The 22,793-nt window shown below is 37.5% G+C and overlaps 2 protein-coding genes across 2 annotated transcripts in view; one reads left to right on the forward strand and one right to left on the reverse strand.

Annotated features, from left to right (window-relative positions):
* The window catches only part of LOC136855015 (enolase-phosphatase E1-like), a 150,734-nt gene that overhangs the window by 119,597 nt on the left and 8,344 nt on the right, over nt 1-22,793 (forward strand). The gene's annotated exons all lie outside the window — the stretch shown is intronic.
* Nucleotides 12,081-15,676, reverse strand: LOC136855014 (uncharacterized protein PF3D7_1120000-like). Its single transcript, XM_067131732.1, has 3 exons — nt 15,448-15,676; nt 14,404-14,470; nt 12,081-14,015 (listed from the first exon to the last, which is right to left on the reverse strand). Exon 3 carries the CDS (start codon nt 13,710-13,712, stop codon nt 12,480-12,482), a length of 1,233 nt encoding a protein of 410 aa, XP_066987833.1. The 5' UTR covers nt 13,713-14,015; nt 14,404-14,470; nt 15,448-15,676; the 3' UTR covers nt 12,081-12,479.

A 22,793-nucleotide genomic window follows, 5' to 3' on the forward strand; every position in this document is an offset into this window, starting at 1 on the left:
GTTTGATATCCAATTCACGCCCCTTTGGGAACATATATATATATATATATATATATATATATATATATATATATATATATATATATATATATATATATATATATATATAATGTTATATGACGGCTTTAATGGGTCTGCTCAGCAAAAACAAATGCCATCGCTTTTCACACACAGAGACACACGGTGTGAAATTCATTACCTCCGGGAGAGAAAAAAAAGCTAATTTAAATAATTTACTGCGGGAATTAAGGCAAACTTTGAGCGTTGTCCTTCCTAATGGCTTTTGGTATTTCATTACGCGCTAAATTACGCCGTTAAATGGACTCATTATTAGACGAAAATGTTCGTTTTTCTGGCTTTTTTTTTATTACTCTGAAGAAAAAAAAAAATCAAGGTTAGTCATTTATATCCCGATGGATTCCCCTGCCGGGGTGCGCGCGCGCGCACACACGTGGACTCGCGGTTCTTATTTCTCATTAAGGAAATCTGATTAGAATGGAATTAGTTCGCGGTTTTGGAATGTCTTTGTCGTGCGCGTACGCGCGCTCACACACACACACGTACGTACCCCTATATACAGTATATATATATATATATATATATATATATATATATATATATATTATATAATCAACACACAATCACGTGTGGAACAGAAATAAATTTCTGACTCACATCAGGATCGAACCCAGGTCTTTCAATTGAAAGGCAAGGGCGCTGCCCACTAGGCCACGCAAGCAGTTAGCTTGCCCAGGTAATTCCTTGGGTGCAGTTGCCTCAGGTTCCAACTTCTTTTATGACTTGCATGGCTTAGTGGGCAGCGCCCTTGCCTTTCAATTGAAAGACCAGTGTTCGATCCTGATGCGAGTCAGAAATGTGTCGGCTCCATTGCTAAATATGTCATTTGCAAAGGACTGATGCAAAGCTGTGGAAAATCATGATATATATGCTAGTAGGACAGTACATACCTTCGTACAAACGGTCGGGAACCAAGCATTTGCACCTGACAGGCGTTTGCAGGCGGGGTCCTACCCTCATTAGTGATAGGTCAAATTTTACATACGTAACGGGAGAAAAAACAAAATAAAATAATAAAAGAAAGGAAAAGCAAATGGCTGTCTAGCCGCCCCCCTCCCCCGCCCCCGCCAAAAAAAACACTCGGAACGAAGACGGCGATTATGAGAGAGAGAGAGAGAGAGAGAGAGAGAGAGAGAGAGAGAGAGAGAGAGAGAGGAGAAGATTTAGGAAAAAGAGAGAAAGAAGGAGAGGGAGAGGAGAGTATTTAGGGAGAAGAAGAAGACGAAGAAGAGAGAGAGAGAGAGAGAGAGAGAGGAAGAAGAGAGAGCGAAAGGAGGAGATTTAGGAAGATGAAGAAGAAGAAGAAGAGAGAGAAGGAGATTTAGGAAGGAGTAGAAGAAGAGAGAGAGAGAGAGAGGAGGAGGAGGAGATTTAGGAAGAAGAAGAAGAGAGAGAGAGGAGGAGGAGGGAGATTTAGGAAGAAGGAGAGAGAGAGAGGAGATTTAGGAAGAAGAAGAAGAGAGAGAGAGGAGGAGGAGGAGGAGGAGGGGGAGATTTAGGAAGAAGAAGAAGAGAGAGAGAGAGGAGGAGGAGGAGGGGGAGATTTAGGAAGAAGAGAGAGCGAGGAGAAGATTTAGGACGAAGAAGAAGAAGAGAGAGAGAGAGAGAGAGAGGAGAAGATTTAGGAAGAAGAGAGAGAGAGAGAGAGAGAGGAGAAGATTTAGGAAGAAGAGAGAGAGAGAGAGAGGAGAAGATTTAGGAAGAAGAGAGAGAGAGCAGATTTAGGAAGAAGAAACAGAAGAGAGAGAGAGAGAGAGAGAGAGAGAGAGAGAGGAGGAGGAGATTTAGGAAGAAGAAGAAAGAGAAGAAGAAGAGGAGAGAGAGAGAGGAGAGGATTTAGGGAGAAGAGAGAGGAGATTTAGGAAAAAAAAGAGAGAGAGAGAGGAGATGTAGGAAGAAGAAGAAGAGCGAGAGAGAGAGGAGATTTAGGAAGAAGAGAGAGAGAGAGAATGATCAAGCCTCCGCCAGTTCCAAGATAAATACGCTATAGTTTATTCTGTCCAACACAAATTGCTTCCTGCCGTCTCCCGCGGCGCTACTGTCAAGGACAGGAAATATGGACGGGCCGAAGACTGGCATAGGGGAAATTGATAACCTTTTCCAGGAGGAGTGAGAGAAGATTTAGGAAGAAGGAGAAGAAGAAGGAGAGAGAGAGAGAGAGAGAGAGCGCGCGAGCAAAAGTTTATCATAACTTTTATCAAATTAATTATTTTATCATATGGCCATATACAATACCTTACTTAAATATATTAGTATGAGGCCGAATTAGCAACATTGTTATTATCATTACAATGTCCTTTTTGTAAATTTCTAGTAAATTTTTTACATTCAAGAAACCAAAATCATTTCATGTCATCTTTTCCTTTTTTTTTTTTTTTTACATCGAGAGTATTATTCATCTCCCAACATTGCCAACCTCGTTTCAGGCCATCAAAGAAATGGTCCACTCACGGCCTATCTCTAGACCGTGGGTCCACTATACTACGTGCCATAGTGAATTATGGATGTTCTCTCTCTCTCTCTCTCTCTCTCTCTCTCTCTCTCTCTCTATTCAGAAGGGAAACAAAGTTTGAAATAATAATGCAATAGTGTGCTTCGATACTGTGGTCGATCCAATGATGACTGAATTTTACTTGTATCTGTGTATAATGTATATGTATATATATATATATATATATATATATATATATATATATATATATATATATATATATATATATATATATATATATATATATACTGCATTTCCTTTTCCTTGTTCTAATGTTTATGATGTTTTCAGTCCAGCTAAGGTTGTGAGGGTAATCAAAAGGTGTGTGTATGTATGTATATATATATATATATATATATATATATATATATATATATATATATATATATATATATATATATATATATATATATATATATATATATTTAACACTAGTATTAATTAATGACAAATTTAGTAATGACCATTGGATACCTAGCCACCCCCTCCTCTCTCTCTCTCTCTCTCTCTCTCTCTCTCTCTCTCTCTCTCTCTCTCTCTCTCTCTCTTCTTCAGGCAAGGCCTAGGCCTTGAATGCTCATCACGAAATTGGGCAAAGGTATTTTTTAAACTCTAGATGAGCCAGTTTATGTCTGTACTTTTTTCTACTTGATTTTCCCAGTGACCCCTCAACAATTCTCCTTGTATTTTTATAATTTACTTACATTTTTATCTGTTGATTTATTAATTTGTTAATTTATTTCTTTTCTAATAACAGATCTCTTCCTTCTGCATTTCCCATTACCTTCTGTTACTTCTTTCAAATGGACACCATGTTCTTTGGAAGCTTGAATTTCAGGTTAATGGCCCCTGTGGTGGGCTCCTTCCATATGAGTAGGGTTCATCTGAATAATAATAATAATAATAATAATAATAATAATAATAATAATAATAATAATAATAATGCAGTTCCTCTCTAAAACAGTCTGTGTACCTCCATCAGTTAAAAAATTGTATCTCCAATAGTCCTTTACAAATGAATTTGATTTGATTTGTAAAATATAGGCTGTCAAGCCAAGAGCTGGGTGGGTTGGGAACACTTTCGACCATTCACCGCTTAAGACAGTGAAAGGAGGGCGTTGGAGTGGTTGAACAGCAAGGTAAAGATAATACAAGGACCTGTACGAGGAACTGGAAGAAACCCCACAGTTAGAGAGGCCGGACAGCAAGATAGGAGAATAGAAGCGGGAATACAGATAAAGGGAAAGGCTAAGAAGTGAGCGCAGCTAGGGGCCGAAGGGACGCTGCAAGTACCTCATAGTAATGCCTACGGTGCACCACGAGAAGTGCTCTGATGGCACTACCCTCCCACGGGGCTTTACAGATAAAGTATTTTATTACTTCAACATTTTCCAACAGATTAGGGATTAACCGTCAGTATTTTGGCAACCTGAGACAAAGGTAAATTTGTCTAGGTGATTTGTGTACAAAAAGTATATAATATCTATCTGTTAATGTGTGTATTTTAATATATACTTCAAATAGACATTTTACGTTAAAGTGAGTCCACAGTGATTTATTCACGAAAATAGGAAACTGATTCAGGTCACCATTTTTCCAAGATGGCGACCATTTTTCCAAGATGGCGACCATTTTTCCAAGATGGCGACCATTTTTCCAAGATGGCGACCATTTTTCCAAGACGGCGACCATTTTTCCAAAATGGCAACTATTTTTCCAAGATGACAACCATTTTTCCAAGATGGCGACCATTTTTCCAAGATGACAACCATTTTTCCTAGATGGCAAACATTTCTCCAAGAAGGCAAACATTTTTCCAAGATGGCAAACATTTTTCCACAATGGCGAACATTTTTCCAAGATGGCAACCTTTTTCTAACATGGCGACCAGGTCCGGAGAGGCAGATTGGTGCAGAATGATTAAGTCATCAAGCACCCTTGGTGGACGATAAAACTTTTTCCTCCAGGATTTCCATAAATTCTCTCTTATTGGGCCATTTTTCCTCCCCCTGTTGACCTATTGATTGGCCCTGAGGGCGGCGTCACACAAACACACACACACACGCACGCACATATATGTATATATATATATATATGTGTGTGTGTGTGTGTGTAGAGAGAGTAAGACAGTGATAGGTTGAAGCACCCACACTCAATCCGGGAACGTCAACGTTGAATGAGTCCAATAAAATTTGTAGAGTAGAATTTTTTTTCCCTCCCTCAGTTTTTATGATGAACTGTTGAAGGGTCCTTCAGGAAGATCAATCTCCTCCTCCTCCTCCTCCTCCTCCTCCTCCTCCTCCTCCTCCTCCTCCTCCTCCTCCTATTTTCTTTGGGTACGAGGGTTTTTCTTCTTCATATTTTACTTTCCTTCTGATTATTATCCTCCTTTGTGCTTTGTCAACATTATAATCAGATTTTTTTTTTTTTTTTTTTTGAAACCTGGACGTATGAAGATGGTAGTTTCCGTTTTGGGGATTTTTCTCTATCTCCGTTTTCTAATTATGTATCATCCTTATTCACCGCTCTCTGCAAAACCAGCTTCACATTTGTGGAAAAGTTATTTTGTCTTCCTCCCGTCATGTACGTTTTATACAGTACCAAACCAATCAACTGTAGGTCCTCTTTATTCCTCTCTATCTACAGGTACTTATTTGGACACTGCTCCATCAAGCTAAAAGACCGAGTATGGGGACAGCTTACTTTAGTGAGCCACTTTCCCACTGCCTCATGAAATACTTTTTCATCTATTTATCCTTTGTTTTTGCTCTTTTTTTTTTTACCTTTTAGGCTGGGGCTTGTTAATGTCGTTTGGTTGGCCATACCGTCGGCCTCCTCTGTCACTATCCTTCTGCATGGGGTTCATCCACAATTCAGGAGTTAGGGTGTGAATGTTCCATTGACTTATATTGGTCTTGTTCTTCCCTGGAGCCACTATTCAGTATGTGTGTATATATATGTATGTATATGTATATATATATATAAATATATAGGTATGTACATGTATATAAATTATGTATATATATGTATATATATATATGTGTGTGTGTGTGTTTGTGCGTGTTCCTCGAATACTCCATTTACCAATACAGGTCAACTCGCCATCCCCAACGGCTTTTTCAAAATCCGCTTAGACCTTGCGATGCCCCCAGGGAGAATGAGGGAAATGGAGCATTTGTATTATCCATCAGATTGGAGGTTTATCTCTTATGGTTTGGTAAATCTTAATCCTTTCCAGACCTCTTTCTTTCCCAGAAACGAAGGCAGGTATTATTTTTTTTTTTTTTTTTTTTTTTTGGCAATTGTTTAAAGATACTTTTCTAAGGAACGAGATTTCTCAATCCTGATCTTTTGAGATGATTTTTAGTTTTCTGTAATAGTAAACTTGTGCTGGCTTTGTCATTCCGCACTTTTTTTTCTGTCCGCTCTCAGATCTTAAAAACCGCTGAGGCTGGAAGGCTGCAAATTGGTATGCTGATCATCCACCCTCCAGTCTTCAAGCATACCAAATTGCATCCTTTTAGCCTCAATAGTTTTTTAGATTTTATTCAAGGTTAAAATTAGCCATAATCGTGCTTCTGGCAACGACATAGGATAGGCCACCACCGGACTGTGTTTAAAGTTTCATGGGCCGCGGTTCATACAGCATTATACCGCGACCACCGAAAGATAGATCTATTTTCGGTGGCCTTGTTTATACGCTGTATCGGCTGCACAGAAAAACTCAATTGCGCTGAAGAAACTTTGCATTTTTTACTTGTTTAATTTAACTTCAGAGATTACTGCTGCTTATTTCTTTCTGCCATGTTTTAGATTAATTGATAGGTTAATTGACATTTATATATATATATATATATATATATATATATATATATATATATATATATATATATATATATATTTATATTTATATATATATATATACATATATATATAATATATAATGTATATATACAATATATATATATATATATGTATATATATATATATATATATATATATGTATATATACATTATATATTATATATGTACATATATATATATATATATATATATATATATATATATATATATATATATATATATATTACAAAATGTGTATATATTAATATATAATGTATATATATATATATTATATATATGTATGTATATGTATATACATATATATTAATGTATATATATATATGTGTGTACATATATATATAATTTTAATAGCCAAAATGCCTTCGTAACTTCTCGAATTCTTCGCGCTTTTTGGATACGCTCGTCACTGCAAAGCCTTAGATCCAAGTGCGGGAAATCTGAAGTAATAATGACGTCCGGTACCGGGACCTCGTCGTGATAATGGGACGCGGGTTCGATCCCCGCTACCGGACATTGTAATTGCTTCAAATTCCTTGCACTTGGATCTAAGGCTTTGTAGTGACGAGCGTATGCAAAAAGGGGGAAGAATTCGAGAAGTTGAGAGGGTAATGTGGCTATTACAATTACATATGTATTTGTAAAAGTTAAAAGATTCTACATATATATACAGTATGTATGTATATATATATATATATATATATATATATATATATATATATATATATATATATATATATATATATATATATATATTTAGTAAGTTAGTTACTGTTTCTTTGTCGTGAACTTGGAAGTTAATATCCTGACTGACATAAGGCCTGCCAGTGTAATCTAACTTGTTTAATGGAAAACTTTGCCCGTATTTAAAGTTGAAAATATGTGGTGATGAGGAGAGAGAACCTTTTTTTTGTATTTGTTTTCTTTTTTTCTTATTTTTTCTGTTCTCACATTTTTTTCCACCGTTTTGTTCTTTTTGTGTTTATTTAATGACGTGGGTTTTTTGGCTTTAGCCGTTGTTTCTTCAGCCATATTCATTACTGTTATTATTAACTGCCGTTATATTTTGTCATATATACAGTATACATACATTATATATATATATATATATATATATATATATATATATATATATATATATATATATATATATATATATATATATATATATACATATACATACATATATATATATATAAGTATTTATTCAAATAGACTAACGTATTTATTCTTATTCAGTGCTAAAGATAAGTGAACTTGAAAGTCCAAATTATCTTTACTAGTTGAACCTAAAGAAGAGAGAGAGAGAGAGAGAGAGAGAGAGAGGGGGCAGGAGGGGAGTGGGTGTACAGCCCTGAAGGGACACAATTTCCGTCTGTAATGCTACTTTTAAAGGTCGAACCCTTTGCTATTGATCTGTGGAAATATGAGATCATTTTTAGTCATTTTATAACTGTGCCCTTATTTGAATATTCTCCCTTTTCATAATATTATTTCGTTACTGAGGTTAATTATAACAATTAACCGTCAGCTGGGCGTGTGCAGATGACAGTTAGCTGGTACTAAACTCATACGGTTTGGTATGTAGCGAACGCAACCCTCTCCCCCACCTGATCCAACGCCCCTGCTCCCCCCTTCCCCAGTCTCTCTTACGTAATTGACATGAGATTTATCTCGTATTTATATTTCACTTTAAAAGGTACACCATCTCTCTCTCTCTCTCTCTCTCTCTCTCTCTCTCTCTTACACACACACAAACACACGTAGAAAATTTGATAGACAAATTATTACTCACCCAGTTTTTCTTGTCTATATCTTGGACAAATATTCAGTCTCTCTCTCTCTCTCTCTCTCTCTCAAGAGTGTGTCAAAGGTGACCATGAAAAGGAGATTAGAAAGATAAAACTGTAGAACGTAAACAGGATGTCGCGAGTCAACAATAGTAGCGACACAAACGACAGATTGAAAACGACAACAACGTTCACTTTAGCGATATAATAATAATGATAATAATAATAATAATAATAATAATAATAAAAGACACTCTTTACTTAATCAATTACAGTTTGCAGTAATGCAGCGCCCAATTTTTTTTACATTAAACCATAGGCTAATATACAGTAGATGTGGATAGGTTACTGACGTTAACTTTCTGTTATTTACTACAGCAATAAAGCTTCAACGTGAACCCCGTTATACTGGTCAGTTTGAAATCAGTAATATCGTGTAAGGAATTGTTTAATTCGTAACTTGAAAAGTGGAATGGCAGTCGCTGAAATTTAACTCAAGAATGTCAACAAAACGTTTGTATCTTGCTCGGTTGCCAAAACCGTCCGGTTTTCCCCAGACTCTAGGAAAGCTAGCTCGTTCTCTCGGTTGCTTTGAAAGGGCCGTTTTATTAATACGGTGCTGAACAATGCACAGACATGCTCACGAAAGCCGTGTGGAAACCCAGGTCTCGTAATTGCGGTAATAATCAATGAATAGATAAACAAAAGGTATCATTATCGTACATCCCTTGATCCCAAGCGCTAGATGAGTCCCATCAACCTTTAGTTCAGCGACCAACACTTCCCAGGGGCCCCTTACACTAATCCCCCTTCCCCCCTCCCAGTCCCCTACTCAGATGCGGTCATCAACAATATTTTGTTAATGTCTTTCTCAGAATTTGACCTCCAAACATCCCGGGTTTTCTTATTTTTTTTTTTTTTACGCTTTCTTTCTCTCTCACGTTACTCTTAGAGTCTATAAAGGTCTGTCATATGCCGATGTTTGCTTGGGTAATCCCACAGCGGAAATTCACTGCGCAGAGAGATATGGTGCAAACCCTGGTTAAGACATTTATTTATTTACTTTAATTATTGTTATGGACGCAGATATTGAGCATATTATATGGATGAAAAGCTACGAAGTTAGATATTTTATGAAAATTCCTATAAGCTTTGGTATTTAGGTAATACGATTCTACAGTAAAGTGCAACAGTCTTGACTTCTGGAGCTCACAAGAAGCTCCAGATAACTAGACGAACAGAAAGAAACTACAAGAAACTACAATTTAACTTAAATTTCTCAGGTTTCATCGTCAAAAATTAATAGTAATAATGAGACAGCTCAGTTTCGACAGGATTTTCAAAACCTAGACTTGAATAAAGATGACGGCTCGGTCTAGGCGGGATGGGACCAGTGTTCGTGAAGTGTGATTGCGCATAGAGATGCAGTTTGAATACTCTCTCTCTCTCTCTCTCTCTCTCTCTCTCTCTCTCTCTCTCTCTCTCTTACAAGCAAAATATAGTAAATCTAGTTCGAACTTTGTACGAAGAAAACAAAATATGATGTAAATGGTGTGAGCACTAAATGTTTTATAAGATCAAAGACCAGTCGACCTGGCAACCTAACGCCCTTTTTTTAGCCCAGGGACGATGAAAAGAAGAGGGTTAAGGATCCAAAACTTATAATAAATAGGAAAAAAAAATCCCGGACTATCCTAATACAAGGAGTTCCGATTTCCACAGAGTAAACTGAGGTTCTGTAGTCTAACCCAACCTGCTCGGAAGCATTAATGAGACTAGGACTAGGTACCCAAGTTTCGTCACTTGCACTCATGTTCACCACTGATCATCCAGTGCAGACTACATGAGAATATGTTGGACAACTTCATGGATCATCTAACCAGATGCCCTGTAGGGTGGTTAGTGCTGTCAATGTAAACCCCAACCACATGGTACACTGGAACCATTACTCAAGAGTGTTAGCAGCATTCCTCTGGCCCCTAGCTGCACCCTCCTTTTAGCCTTTAACTTATTCTCGATCCTCACTTCTTTTCTTCAGTCTAGTTGCCCAACCTGTCTATTACTTCTTAGTGCAACTGTGGGGTTTTCTCCCAGTGCCACCTTTAGATCCTTGTATGTCATCTCCTTTATTTTCAGGATCTCTTTCTAACCATCCAATTATTCCAACTCCCTGTTTTCAATATCTTAAGCGCTAAATGGCCAGAAGTACCCCAGTGCTTGGTTTGACAACCTATAAATCATCTACCCTGATGAGCCAGGGTCTGGCTCTCCTAGTCATTTCAGTGATCACAATGCAGATTGCGATTCGAACTTGGTCTGAACCCAGTTTGTTAGTAAGCTCTGGCATCACTACTATGAATAACCATGCAGACAAAGACTTAATTCCTTGGGGCACAATCTTAGCTTTTGGACTTTTCACTCTGATGGCTGCACTGGGTGAACATTTTGCGACCTGATGGTATTATTCATCAATTTTGTTCCTCCCTTCCAACATTGTGGTTTGACCTGATAAAGCTCAGTGTGTTTAGTCTTCCTTAACCTTTTGAAGCATCAATAAGGCCGAGTGCTCACAACTTTGTGGAACCCTGAGAAACAACATTTCTGACATTTTCTATACTGCTGCCCTACGTACCACCCCAATCAAGAGATTCCTGCCATTCTCATACCCTCCATTGCAGTTCTGCAGTCTCTGCCATATTAATCAGATCATCTGCACATTACAGTTCCAACAGGTTTTGATCCCTAATCCGTTCGGTCAATACATCTATAACCAGTACAAACAGAAATGGCGCAAGTGATCCTTGATGTAAACCAACTTTAACTTTAAACATTTCCATTTTTGTACAGGATGTTGTTACTGCTGGCCATATTCTTTTATACATTTCAACCAAGCTAACCAACTTTCCTGGTGCTCTCTCCTTTCTTAAAACCAAAACACCACCTCCTCTGGCATTGCACCAAATGCATTCTCAAGGTCTATACATACACAATCAGTAGCTTGCTCATAGTACCTAAATTTTCGGGAAAAATATTGTCAGTTGATTATCCAATAATGGAAAATATGTTCAGAGCAATGCTTAGCTTATTGTAATTACAATTTATCATAGTGTCCCCAAAGATTACTGGTAAAACATGATTACAACGGCATTTTCCTTGCTATAGTAACTCCTAATTTTTGGTTCTGTATATTTTCCTTATCTTGAATAGAAAGCAAGTTTCTGCCTTCACTGCAAGTACCTTGGTCATTTTTTTGTTATTTAAGTAAAAACCAGGACAGTTCCCGTCTATATTCATCCTAAAATTACCATGTTAATTATAATTATTTAACCTTGTGTAGCCTCAGTGCATTAATTGCATACTGCAGTATCTACTCTCAATATCTGACTGACTTAGGTACTGAATACTTTCTGACATGCAGACTCATCCACATTCAGATTCCTACAATCCTGAGGAGTCCTATTCTCTGCCATATGAAAAAGTATTGGACACTGTATTTGCAAAACTTCCACATTTGAATTTCTGCAATCCCAAGAGGTCCTACCAGATCCAGTCACTTCAACTTACCACATTATCTAATTGCATGCAGAATGTCCACATTCCACTTCATATATTCACAGCAAGACTTACTATCTCCCACCTCAAACTTTTTAACTAATTTTATATGCAACAAATCTCCATTCGAGTTCCTGTGATTCAAACAGATCCTTCCACCTCCCATTTTTCTTTCGCTAACTGTATGATTGAATACTTTGTCATATGCAACATCCATTTTCCTACAGTCCAGAGTAACCTGTATGTCTGAGATGCTAGTAAATAATTTCAATCTACCTATACTGAAGGTATGCAAAAATCAAAAGTAATTTTGTGCACTATTAAATGTATATTTCATAGTTGTTTCAGTTCACAACAGTAACTGGAGTCACTTTCAAATCATGACTTAAAGCCTCTTTCATCTTTGAAGTATCTATATCAAACCACTGACTAGTGTTAAGTGACAGTATCAGAATATTGTCATGAAATAATCAGTCTTTTGGCCACCTTGATACTCAACAATAATTTTGTACTTTGGTCTTACTTCGTGCAAATTAATGTCTAAATGAATATTTGCATAGATACATATGTGAATAAATACTGTTTGCACACATGGTATTTTTCTGAGAGGAAAATTTTTGGCACAAAATATGTCCAAATTCAGTAACATTTTATTCTATTCGAAATCAAGGTGCCAGTGACCGATAATCAAGGGACCATACTGACGATCAGTACAGTATCTCAAAGTTCTTTGTGCAGTCATCAAGGTTCAAGACTTTAGCGTAAACATCCCTCCAGTTGCATTCCAGCAGTGACAGTTCGTTGTATATGAAGAATCTGGCATTCAGCCTCTCCGCTTCAGTTTTTGCCGTTTTAGCAAAGTCGATCATCTTGGTTAACTTATTTGTGACATCCTCAAAGACCCCATGTATTACCACCACTCCAGCTATGGCCTTGTTAATCGCTTCCAGCAGCGTTTCAACCTTTTCAGCCATGTTTTTCAAGTCTCCGTCCAAGGTTATGAAGGTGTTCAGTTCATTTCGGAGCTTTTCAGAATTGGTGGTGCTGTTGGCCATCTGCTCTTGGTAGAACTGCATCTCGGCTCTGTTATTCTCGATTTGTTTGAGTATGGCGTCGACTTCATTTTTGCTCTCGACCATGGTAGTTTGTAGGAGCTGAGAATACTGCTTCTCTTGCTTGTTTGCATGATCGTAAAGAAACGCTCCAACGACCAGTGGAGTAAGGACTGCACCAATAATTTTCAGTCTCTTACTCTTGGTTATCTTGTCCAGCAGCTTCCTCCTCATGTTTCGTAGTTCTTCATGAGACTGATTAATTTTATCAAATAGTTCTTTCACCTGCCGGCTCTCTTCCTCTATTTTACGATCGAGTTCCTCTTGTTTCCTTTTGTTTTCAGCCAGTGCCTCGTTATTTCTGATAGTTTCTTCTTCAAGAGCTTTGAAGGTTTCTTCGGCAACTCTTCCATGTCTCAAAAAGGCACCTTTGTCATGTTCAAGGTATCCCCTGAATGTTTCAATTTTTGCCTTTGTCTTCAGTGCCTCTGTCCTTATTTTATCAGAGTCCCTTCTGACAAAATCAAGGAAACTTATAAGCTCATCTAGCTCTTTAATAATGGTGAAATCTTCGTCTAGTACTCGCTTCTTCTCTGCAATTTTAGCTTTAAGATCAGACACGACCTTCTGGAAGTAGACTAAGACAGCACTGATTTGCACTTGTTCCATTGTCGCTTCTGCCTCTGCAAGTTGTGCCTCTAGACTCACTATCTCGTCTTTTGTGTCGTTGATCAGTTTGACTTCGTCCACATTTGCTTTAATTACCTCTACTCGTTCCTGGTTGATGATATATTTCCTAGTGAACTCAGGCTCAAACTGCCTAGCTAGCTCGAACGTTTGACGTATGCCAAAGAGAATGCTGTCTCCAGTTCCTCCAGAGTTTAGCATGCTCTTGAGCTACTCCCAAGTCATAATCGTAGTTTTTGAAGATGTCCGTGAACTCTTGGTGGTTTTCGTAGTATATCTGCAAAGGGATCATAGACATGACCAGATTCACGTAGCCTTCGATGTTGCCTATGTGGACGCAAGTCTCCTCAGAACCTATGGCCATTTTCTCAGCTGAAGCACCACTGCAGTTAGCTGCAGGTAGCTCGTAAGGGAGCTCATCTAGTTCTAGGGGATTCTCCGGCAGCGTTGTAGCTAATGAGGAGTTGGCAGGTACTCCATTAGCCTGGCGTTTGACTGGGCTACCTGGTGGGTATAAGTGAACAAGGTTAAGAAAGGTAGCTATGCCGCCATTCTAGGAAGGTTTGATTTCATTTTAGGTCATAATTCTGGTAAAAGTAAATTTTTTAAGACATGAAAGCATTATGATCTTGTTTTGAAGTTAAAACGAATAAAATGTTAGATGATCTTAATCAGCAGTGCCTAAAGAAGAATCAATGCAGTAATTTTGGGCAATGGGCCATACTGGCTTGAGACTGGCTTAATGTAAATCATCCAGTCATGAGGAATGGAAAGTCATAGTAATTGTAAACAATTAAAGTAGTCTATATCTTATTTTACCAAGCTAAAACTTCTTGATGTGCTTTGGTGGAATCAAGACATAAAGATTATTGAACGGAGAAGGTCTCCTTACCATAGACACTGACCACAGCCAGAAGGAGAGGCAGGCACGCGCCAAATAATCTTTTATCCAGCTTCATCTGTAAAGAGATGCAGTTTTCAAATGATGGAATGGGATTCTGAAATGAAGAATTCTTTTTCCATTAGCAAAGAGATAAGTGATATTTTAGCGGGAATTAGGTCTTGTAGCAAACAAGAATAAAGAGGAAGAGAGAGAGAGAGAGAGAGAGAGAGAGAGAGAGAGAGAGAGAGAGATAAGAGAAACACTGAGAAAAAAAATAAATAAAAGATGACGTCTGTATGGTTTTACCCAGAAGCATACAGACACACACACACACACACACACACACATATATATATATATATATATATATATATATATATATATATATATATATATATATATATATATATATATATATATATATATATGTTATTTTATTTACCTTTAGTTTATATAGTTGTATCATAATTTTTTACCTTTTAACATGATTTTGAACTCACACAAAAAGAGATGGGATAATTAGTATTTTCACTGCCATATTAATTGACTTTCAGTATATAGTATATGTATATATATGTATATATATATATATATATATATATATATTATATTATATATATATATATATATATTATATATATATATTATATATATATATTATATGTATATATATATATATATATATATATATATATATATATATATATATATATATATATATATATATATATATATTCAAAAAAGTGCTCATAGCCTACACATTTCGTAACTAAACACTTTGTCCAGCATTAGCCATCCCTTTAACATGGGGTAGCATAAGAAGAAGAAGAAGAAGAAAACACCGACACACATATTGGTCTCACAAATTAAATAGTTATAAGTTCTTATTTCATAATCACTTCTTATTGCATGTAATTGCACATGATGCATTATCGTTTATTGCCGTCGGCATATAGACACAAAGCACGCTCTCATTTGCATACACATGTATACATATATGAATATACACATGGAACTGATGAATAATCGAAAGATCACAAAATATTTCAATACCTCTGCGAGCTCCTGAGTCCTCCTTGGCACCAATTATAAAAGAAGAGAATCTCTCTCTCTCTCTGTCTCTCTCTCTCTCTCTCTCTCTGTATCGTGCCTGAGCTTCGAATGCGACACTTGCAACCAGCAACCTTGACTGAGCCGCCTCAAATAAAGTGGGAGCATATATATCGCCTTGCGGGACCCCCCCTACTCATACAACGCTCGGTCCGCTGTAGTTCATGACTCCGTCCGGGCCTTCCCCGGTGTTACGGTTTGGGGAATCTTCTTCGCCTCTTCGGAAATTCCACCCTACGAGATCTTTTGTGAGAAGGGGAATCGTTCCGATGGTTGTGATGTCTTCATTGTTCAACTGCTTGACGTTTGCTCGGGGACTGGGTGACCTTGTGGTAGGGATATTTTACTGATAAGTCGTGTGCTGATTTCTTCCCCGCCGCCACCCAACCCCGGTCCGCCCGGGAAGTCGTGGTTGCAAAGGATGTTGACCCTTTTTTGGGATGATGGTGCTACCCCCTTGGCCCATTCCGTCAGAGTTTCGATCTACTACTGTCGATTAACTGACAGATGCACAATTCAACGCTTAAGTCACCAGAGGCATGGTTAGATTTAAGAGAAAATTGATTTAGGTCCTTATGACCTTAGGTCTCGTGTGACCAATATTTTTGGCATAATGGGATGCAGCTGTGGATACACTAGTAATGAATGAAAAGCAATGCAATTCTGAAAAACTAAGCTAACGTAACGTGAAAAGACCTTAATAGCAATTTCATTCCTAAGCAACGTGCAATAGAAATGACGATATAAACAAATAAAGAATATACAGTAATAAGAATTTAAATATTGAAGAAAAAATTATGAAAATAACAAAACTAATCGATATCATTCAAAGATTAAGGTTTAGATATTACAAAGTTTTCAACCGCTTGATTCTTCAGACATGGGGCTCAAGTAGATAATTATCCATAATAGATATCCATAATCCTTGCAAATGACCGATAATTATTAGGGTAATTATGATTCTGGCTTCTGAACAAGTCGTATTTTCATCTCAAACTCCGCCATGACTGTTTGTGAGCCATATACCCTCTGTAATTTATGGTTTATGAACATTTGTTGATAAAAATCAAACATCGGGGTATTTTCAGCCATTCAGCGCTTAAGACAGTGAAAAGAGGTTGTTGGAGTGGTTGGACAGCAAGCTGGAAGAAAGGAAGCGAGAACGGAGGTAAAGTAAAATTAAAAAGTGTCGTAGTTAAGGTAGTAATGCCTACAGTCCACCAAGTGAGGAGCACTGACTGCCCTCTTAAATTTAGCTAAAAACCGATGTTTCAGCGTAGGGTTAAAACTCCTGCCTTGTGCAGGGTAGAAAGGAAACTCTTGAAACAAACACAGCGGTTCGTTGCAAGCGGCAGTGAATATGTAGAGATGCCACAAAACAAAGTTAGCTTGCTCAATATATATATATATATATATATATATATATATATATATATATATATATATATATATATATATATATATATATATATATATATATATATATATATATATATATATATATATTTCCGTAATTTTTATTAGAAAGAGCTACAATAAGTCATTATTATTCACTGGAACTCAGTGTGTAGAGAGTTTTCTGACGTTCTTATCAACCTGACATTTCATAAGAGGATTTTTTTTTTTTTTACATTTTTATTCATTTGTCCTTCACGTGGACTGTTTTCCTTTTTATACGACTGAAATTTTATGTATTATGAGAATTTTCAGGTGAACTGCTTTCTCGCACACTTTTGCTGGGATAAAAACGTGCTTTATTTTATTTCTTTGAGTACTAACCAACTCCGTTTCCTTTTTCGTATCATTCTGACTTCCGCCAGCTTTCTCGACCTTTAAAAAACAACTGATTATTATTATTATTATTATTATTATTATTATTATTATTATTATTATTATTATTATTATTATTATTATTATCACTGGCAGCCGTTTATCATGTTTTCCTTGACATCCTGCGGACGAGTGTTTTCGGCTACAAGAAGAAGGAGAGGAAGAAGAAGAAGTAGGAGAAGAAGGAGAGGAAGAGGAGGAGGAGGAGGAGAAGAGTAGGAGGAGAGGAGGAGGAGAAGGAGGAGAGGAAGAGGAGAAGGAGGGGGAAGAGGAGAAGGAGGGGGAAGAGGAGGAGGAGGAGGAGGGTGAGGAGAAGGAGAGGAGGAGGAGGAGGAGAAGGAGAGGAAGAGGAGGGGGAGAAGGAGAAGGAGAAGAGGGGGGAGGAGGAGGAGGAGAGGAAGAGGAGGAGAAGGAAGAGGAAGAGGGATGCAGAGGGAAGAGGAGGAGGAGGAGGAGGAGGAGGAGGAGGAGAGAAAGAGGTGGAGGAGATGTCATTACTTGATTCCACTTGACTGTAGTCCTTACATCGGGATCAATTCGTCCCTGTTTTGACGAATTGGCGTCTCAAAAGATGAGCTGATTAGAAACTGAATAATATCAAGATCTTTGAAGCCTATTTTCTCAGAATGGGGGAAAAAATGGCTTACGCCAGTTCGACAAACTAGGGACGAATTAGGGAAGGATGTTTCACTCTGTACTTCTTCATGGGGCTGATTCTAATTGGTCTCCTTTCAAGCGTATTTACGACGAAACCAGAACTCACTGATGTCACCTGTTCTAAGAGAGACGCCAAGAGGTTTAGAAAAAGGTTCTGAATCCCATGCTACGCATCTCAGTTCCTTTCATTTGACCAAGCAGTAGTAGTAGTAGTCGTCGTCAGGAATCACCTTTTTAACGGCTCCCTTGCTCGTTCTGTTTCTCCTTGTGATTGTGCTTGATCGCCTTCCTTCTCCACAACAAGGTGAAAGGCGCACGTACGAGCAAGAGCCCGTGCTGCCGTGCTGCCACAAGGCCAGCTTAGTATAACAACAACATTAACAGCAACAAGAACTACAACTACAACAGCGATTCGTCCAACTTCGGTAAAGGGAGACCGAACTGAGCTCGGTAAATGAAGTGAGTAAATATATAGCACCTCGGGCGAACTCCCTCCTCCTTCCTCATTTTTCCACGCGATGTTTTTTTTTTTGTGGGGGGGAGGGGGGAGGTCTGAGGTTTTCCTGGAATAGAGCCGGAGGATTCTGTCGCTGCTTTAAAGCTCTTGATCATCTTTATTCGTCTTTATTCATCTTGTACTCAGCGGGTGGACGGCGTGGCGCCAGCCATGGTCGTCGTAGGTTCGTTTATGCCCCCCGGGTTGCCTTCCAGTGGCATCTAGATCTCTCTCTCTCTCTCTCTCTCTCTCTCTCTCTCTCTCTCTCTCTCTCTCTCTATCTATCATATATATATATATATATATATATATATATATATATATATATATATATATATATATATATATATATATATATATATATATATATATATATGTATGTATATATATATATATATATATATATATATATATATATATATATATATATATATATATTTATATATGTATATATATATATATATATATATATATATATATATATGTGTGTGTGTGTGTGTGTGTGTGTGTACTGTATACATATATATGTGTGTGTTGTGTCCCCTAAGGCTTAAGTTTTTTCATTAAAGTACTATAATTTTAGCATATATGAAGGTAAAGGCTTTATTTTTCGTTTTATTTCCTAGGGGCAAAGGGAATTCAGCATTTAATACAGCACATTCAAAGGTCAAGGTTAATGCATGAAGGTCAAAGGTCGCGCGGGAATTTGCCATCAGCATCGGGGTCATTATGTTTCCCAAACCATTTATTTGATTCTGTTTATTAGTCCAGGATTGAAGAGTAAAAGGATAAAGGTTAGGAAATGAAAGACACTCGGTGTTAGAAATAAAGAAGCGACTTATTTGCAAACACGTGAATCAAAACCCATTTCTAGTTTTCTGAAAAGAAAACTTTTTCTGTCCGCACTTTTTCTGTCCGCCCACAGAACTTAAAAACTACTGAGGCTAGAGGGCTGCAAATTGGTATGTTGATCATTCACTCTCCAATCATCAGACATACTAAATTGCAGAATTCTAGCTTCAGTAGTTTTTATTTTATTTAAGGTTAAAGTTAGCCATAATCGTGCATCTGGCTATGATATATAAGCCGGGCCACCACCGGGCGATGGTTAAAGTTTCATGGGCCGCGGCTCATACAGCATCATACCGAGACCACCGAAAGGTAGATCTATTTTCGGTGGCCTTGATTATACGATGTATAGAAAACTTCGGCGCATTTTTTACATGTTTTTTTAAGACAATACGAGACATATTAGATCCGTGCTGGAAGAAACAATAACCTTTTCTCATTTTTATCCCGCCCTGTCCGACTCCACCACATCAAGAAGGTAAAAAATGACCTGAGTATATCGTCAAGTTCATAGCATCAGTGAGCCCGGATAAAAGATTTTCTTCTTCTCTGTAAGATTTCTGGATAATGCTGTGGCATCCTTTCCTCGTGTGACCATTTTGTGTCAGCATTGATGAATATACTTATTTACTTATTTCATATATATAGAATCAACTGGTCACTTTTTACCAGATACATATGTAATTTTAATTATAACCGCAGTGCCCTCAAAACTTCTCAAATTCTTCACAGTTTTTAAATATTCATGTCACTACAAAGCCTCAGATCCAAATGCGAGCATGAGAAGTAATTCTGACGTCCGTATCAAAACTAGGTCACGTTGCTGACCTGGCCACGAGAAGGGTGAAAGGTATGTTGCTTCTCGCACATACACCTATCGAATTCAGATACATTTATGAGAGCTGAAATAGACCCATCTTCACCATCGTGGCCAAGTGGGTATAATCGTATTTCTTGATCCTCCATTCTATTCAGTTCCAGATCAGTTCGTTTGATGCTTTAGTGTCAGAGGAGAAAGTTCTAATGACAGTTAATATATTGGGTTATATAAAACTCATTAAGATTTTATAACCACTTGAAGTGTTTCCAAAAAGTGAGTGAGTTTGCAGTCTGACTTTAGGAAAAGGAACTCCTGGATTATAGGTTATAATATCCAAAGATCCATTTCTACATCTTGATTGTTCCATTCTGAATGTTGTTTTTCATAGGAGAAAAAAGTCTCAAAAACAAAGAAATGCATCAAAAAAGTTAAGTTTCTTTGACGAAAGCTTCTTTTCTACAAAAAAATTTTGATACACTAAAAATGTGTCATTGGCAGCTGCATGATTCCAACAAAATGTCTCGTTTTTATTTCACTGGTTTCAGGGTGTGTCTGCACAACAGAAATACATGTCACAAACCAGGTCGCCAACTTATCATATACTTGTCACAAACCAGGTTGTCAACTTATTGCATACATTTCATAAACCAGGTCACCAACTTATCCCATGCATGGCACAAACCAGGTTGCCAACTTAATGCGTACATATCACAAACCAGGTCGCCAACTTATCACATACATGTCACAAACCAGGTTGCCAACTTGTCGCATAAATATCACAAACCAGGTTGCCAACTTATCGCATACATGTCAAATACCAGGTTGCCAACTTATTGCATATACCCCACAAACCAGGTTGCCAACTTATTGCATACATGTCACAAACCAGTTTGTTAACTTCTCGCATACATGTCATAAACCAGGTTGCCAACTTCTCACATACATGTCACAAACCAGGTCACCAACTTCTTACATGTCATGAACAGGTTGAAAACAAGTCAACAACTGGAAGTGGAGATGAAAGGACCTTAGGCAAATGTTGGGTAATCATATGAAGCACTGGTTAGAATTACCAATAAGTTTTCGACTTGTATTCAACATGTTCATGATATGTATGCGATAAGTTGCCAACTAGTGTTTATGACATATTTTACTGTAGTGTGCTGTTAGCAATCGAATTTCCTTACCTATATACGATGGAGAGGGATGCTAAAGATTTATCTTCACAAAAATCCATTACACTGATTTTCATTTGTCATTGTTTTTAAATGCAGATTGATTGAATGATTTATGGTTAGTAAAACTGTTTGAAATACAGATTTATAATCTACTGTGACTAACAGATTGTGATATGTAAGTTACATTCGTGTACTCGTATGAATTTCTTAATTGAATTATTTCTACTTGGTAAGATTGAAGGGAGGGGGCCAGACCCCACCCCGACCCAACCCCACCCCAGGGCCCCCACCAGGTCACGCCTATGCCTGCCGTTGTGCAAACCTAATCCCCCTTTTGTTTACGCGCATAACATGAAGGAAAACTTTATAATCTTGGAATACAACTGCTGCAGAATGCAATCCTACACTTTTCGATATCCTCATTGTTACAAGGATTCCACTGAAATCCTTTGCAAATCCGAAAGGGAAATGAAGTGAAGAATACTCTCTCTCTCTCTCTCTCTCTCTCTCTCTCTCTCCAGCCAGACTTCGGTAATTTATCTTAGTTTCCCTATTTTCTTATATGTTGCTCAAAGGTTCAGTGTTCAAAATGGGTATTTCACAGAATCGAGCGTTTTTCCAGGACAAAAACGAGGCATATAAATTAATTCTTACAAAGTGATACGCGTATAGGGGTTATTGACGTCAGTGAACCTCTCACGGGACACTGTAGGCATTGCTTAAGGTTCTATGCAGAGTCCTTTCGGCCCCTAGCTGGAACCCCTTTCATTCCTATTACTGTACCTCCCTTCATATTCTTTTTCTTTGATCGTACTTTCCACCCTCTGCTAACAATCGTTTCATAGTGCAACTGAGAGGTTTTCCTCCTGTTACATCTTTCAAACCTTTTTACTGTGTTCTCCTTTCATCGCTGAATGATCACTTAGGTCCCAGTACTTGGCCTTTGGCCTAAATTTTGTATTCCATTCCGTTCCGCTCCAGAAAAAAACACATACACAGATATGAATAAAACGAGAAAAAAGATGGATGGTGGAACTTAATAGAAGACTGACAAAAATACGAAGAAAAGAATATACATGTGAATGTATATGAATGTCAAGAAAATGTCGCAGATAAAAGATAAGAAAGCGATACATATTAATACCAAGAAAATGACTCTGTTTCCAAGAAAAGGTTTCCATGAAAAGGACACATGAGAGTGAAGAAAACGATATGCATAAATGCCAAAAAAACTCTACATATAAATGTCAAGACAACGATACAAATAAATACCAAGAAAATGTCAAGAAAACAATACACATGAATGCAAAGAAAACGGTACACATAAATGTCAAGAAAATTATATATAAATAGCAAGAAAACGTCACACTTAAATGTCAAGAAAACGACACTCATGAATAGCAAGAAAACGCCTCACATAAATGTCTAGAAAGTGATGAACATCAGTGCCAAGAAAATG

Source organism: Macrobrachium rosenbergii, chromosome 30 (genome assembly GCF_040412425.1).
Source record: "Macrobrachium rosenbergii isolate ZJJX-2024 chromosome 30, ASM4041242v1, whole genome shotgun sequence".
Lineage (NCBI taxonomy): Eukaryota > Metazoa > Arthropoda > Malacostraca > Decapoda > Palaemonidae > Macrobrachium > Macrobrachium rosenbergii.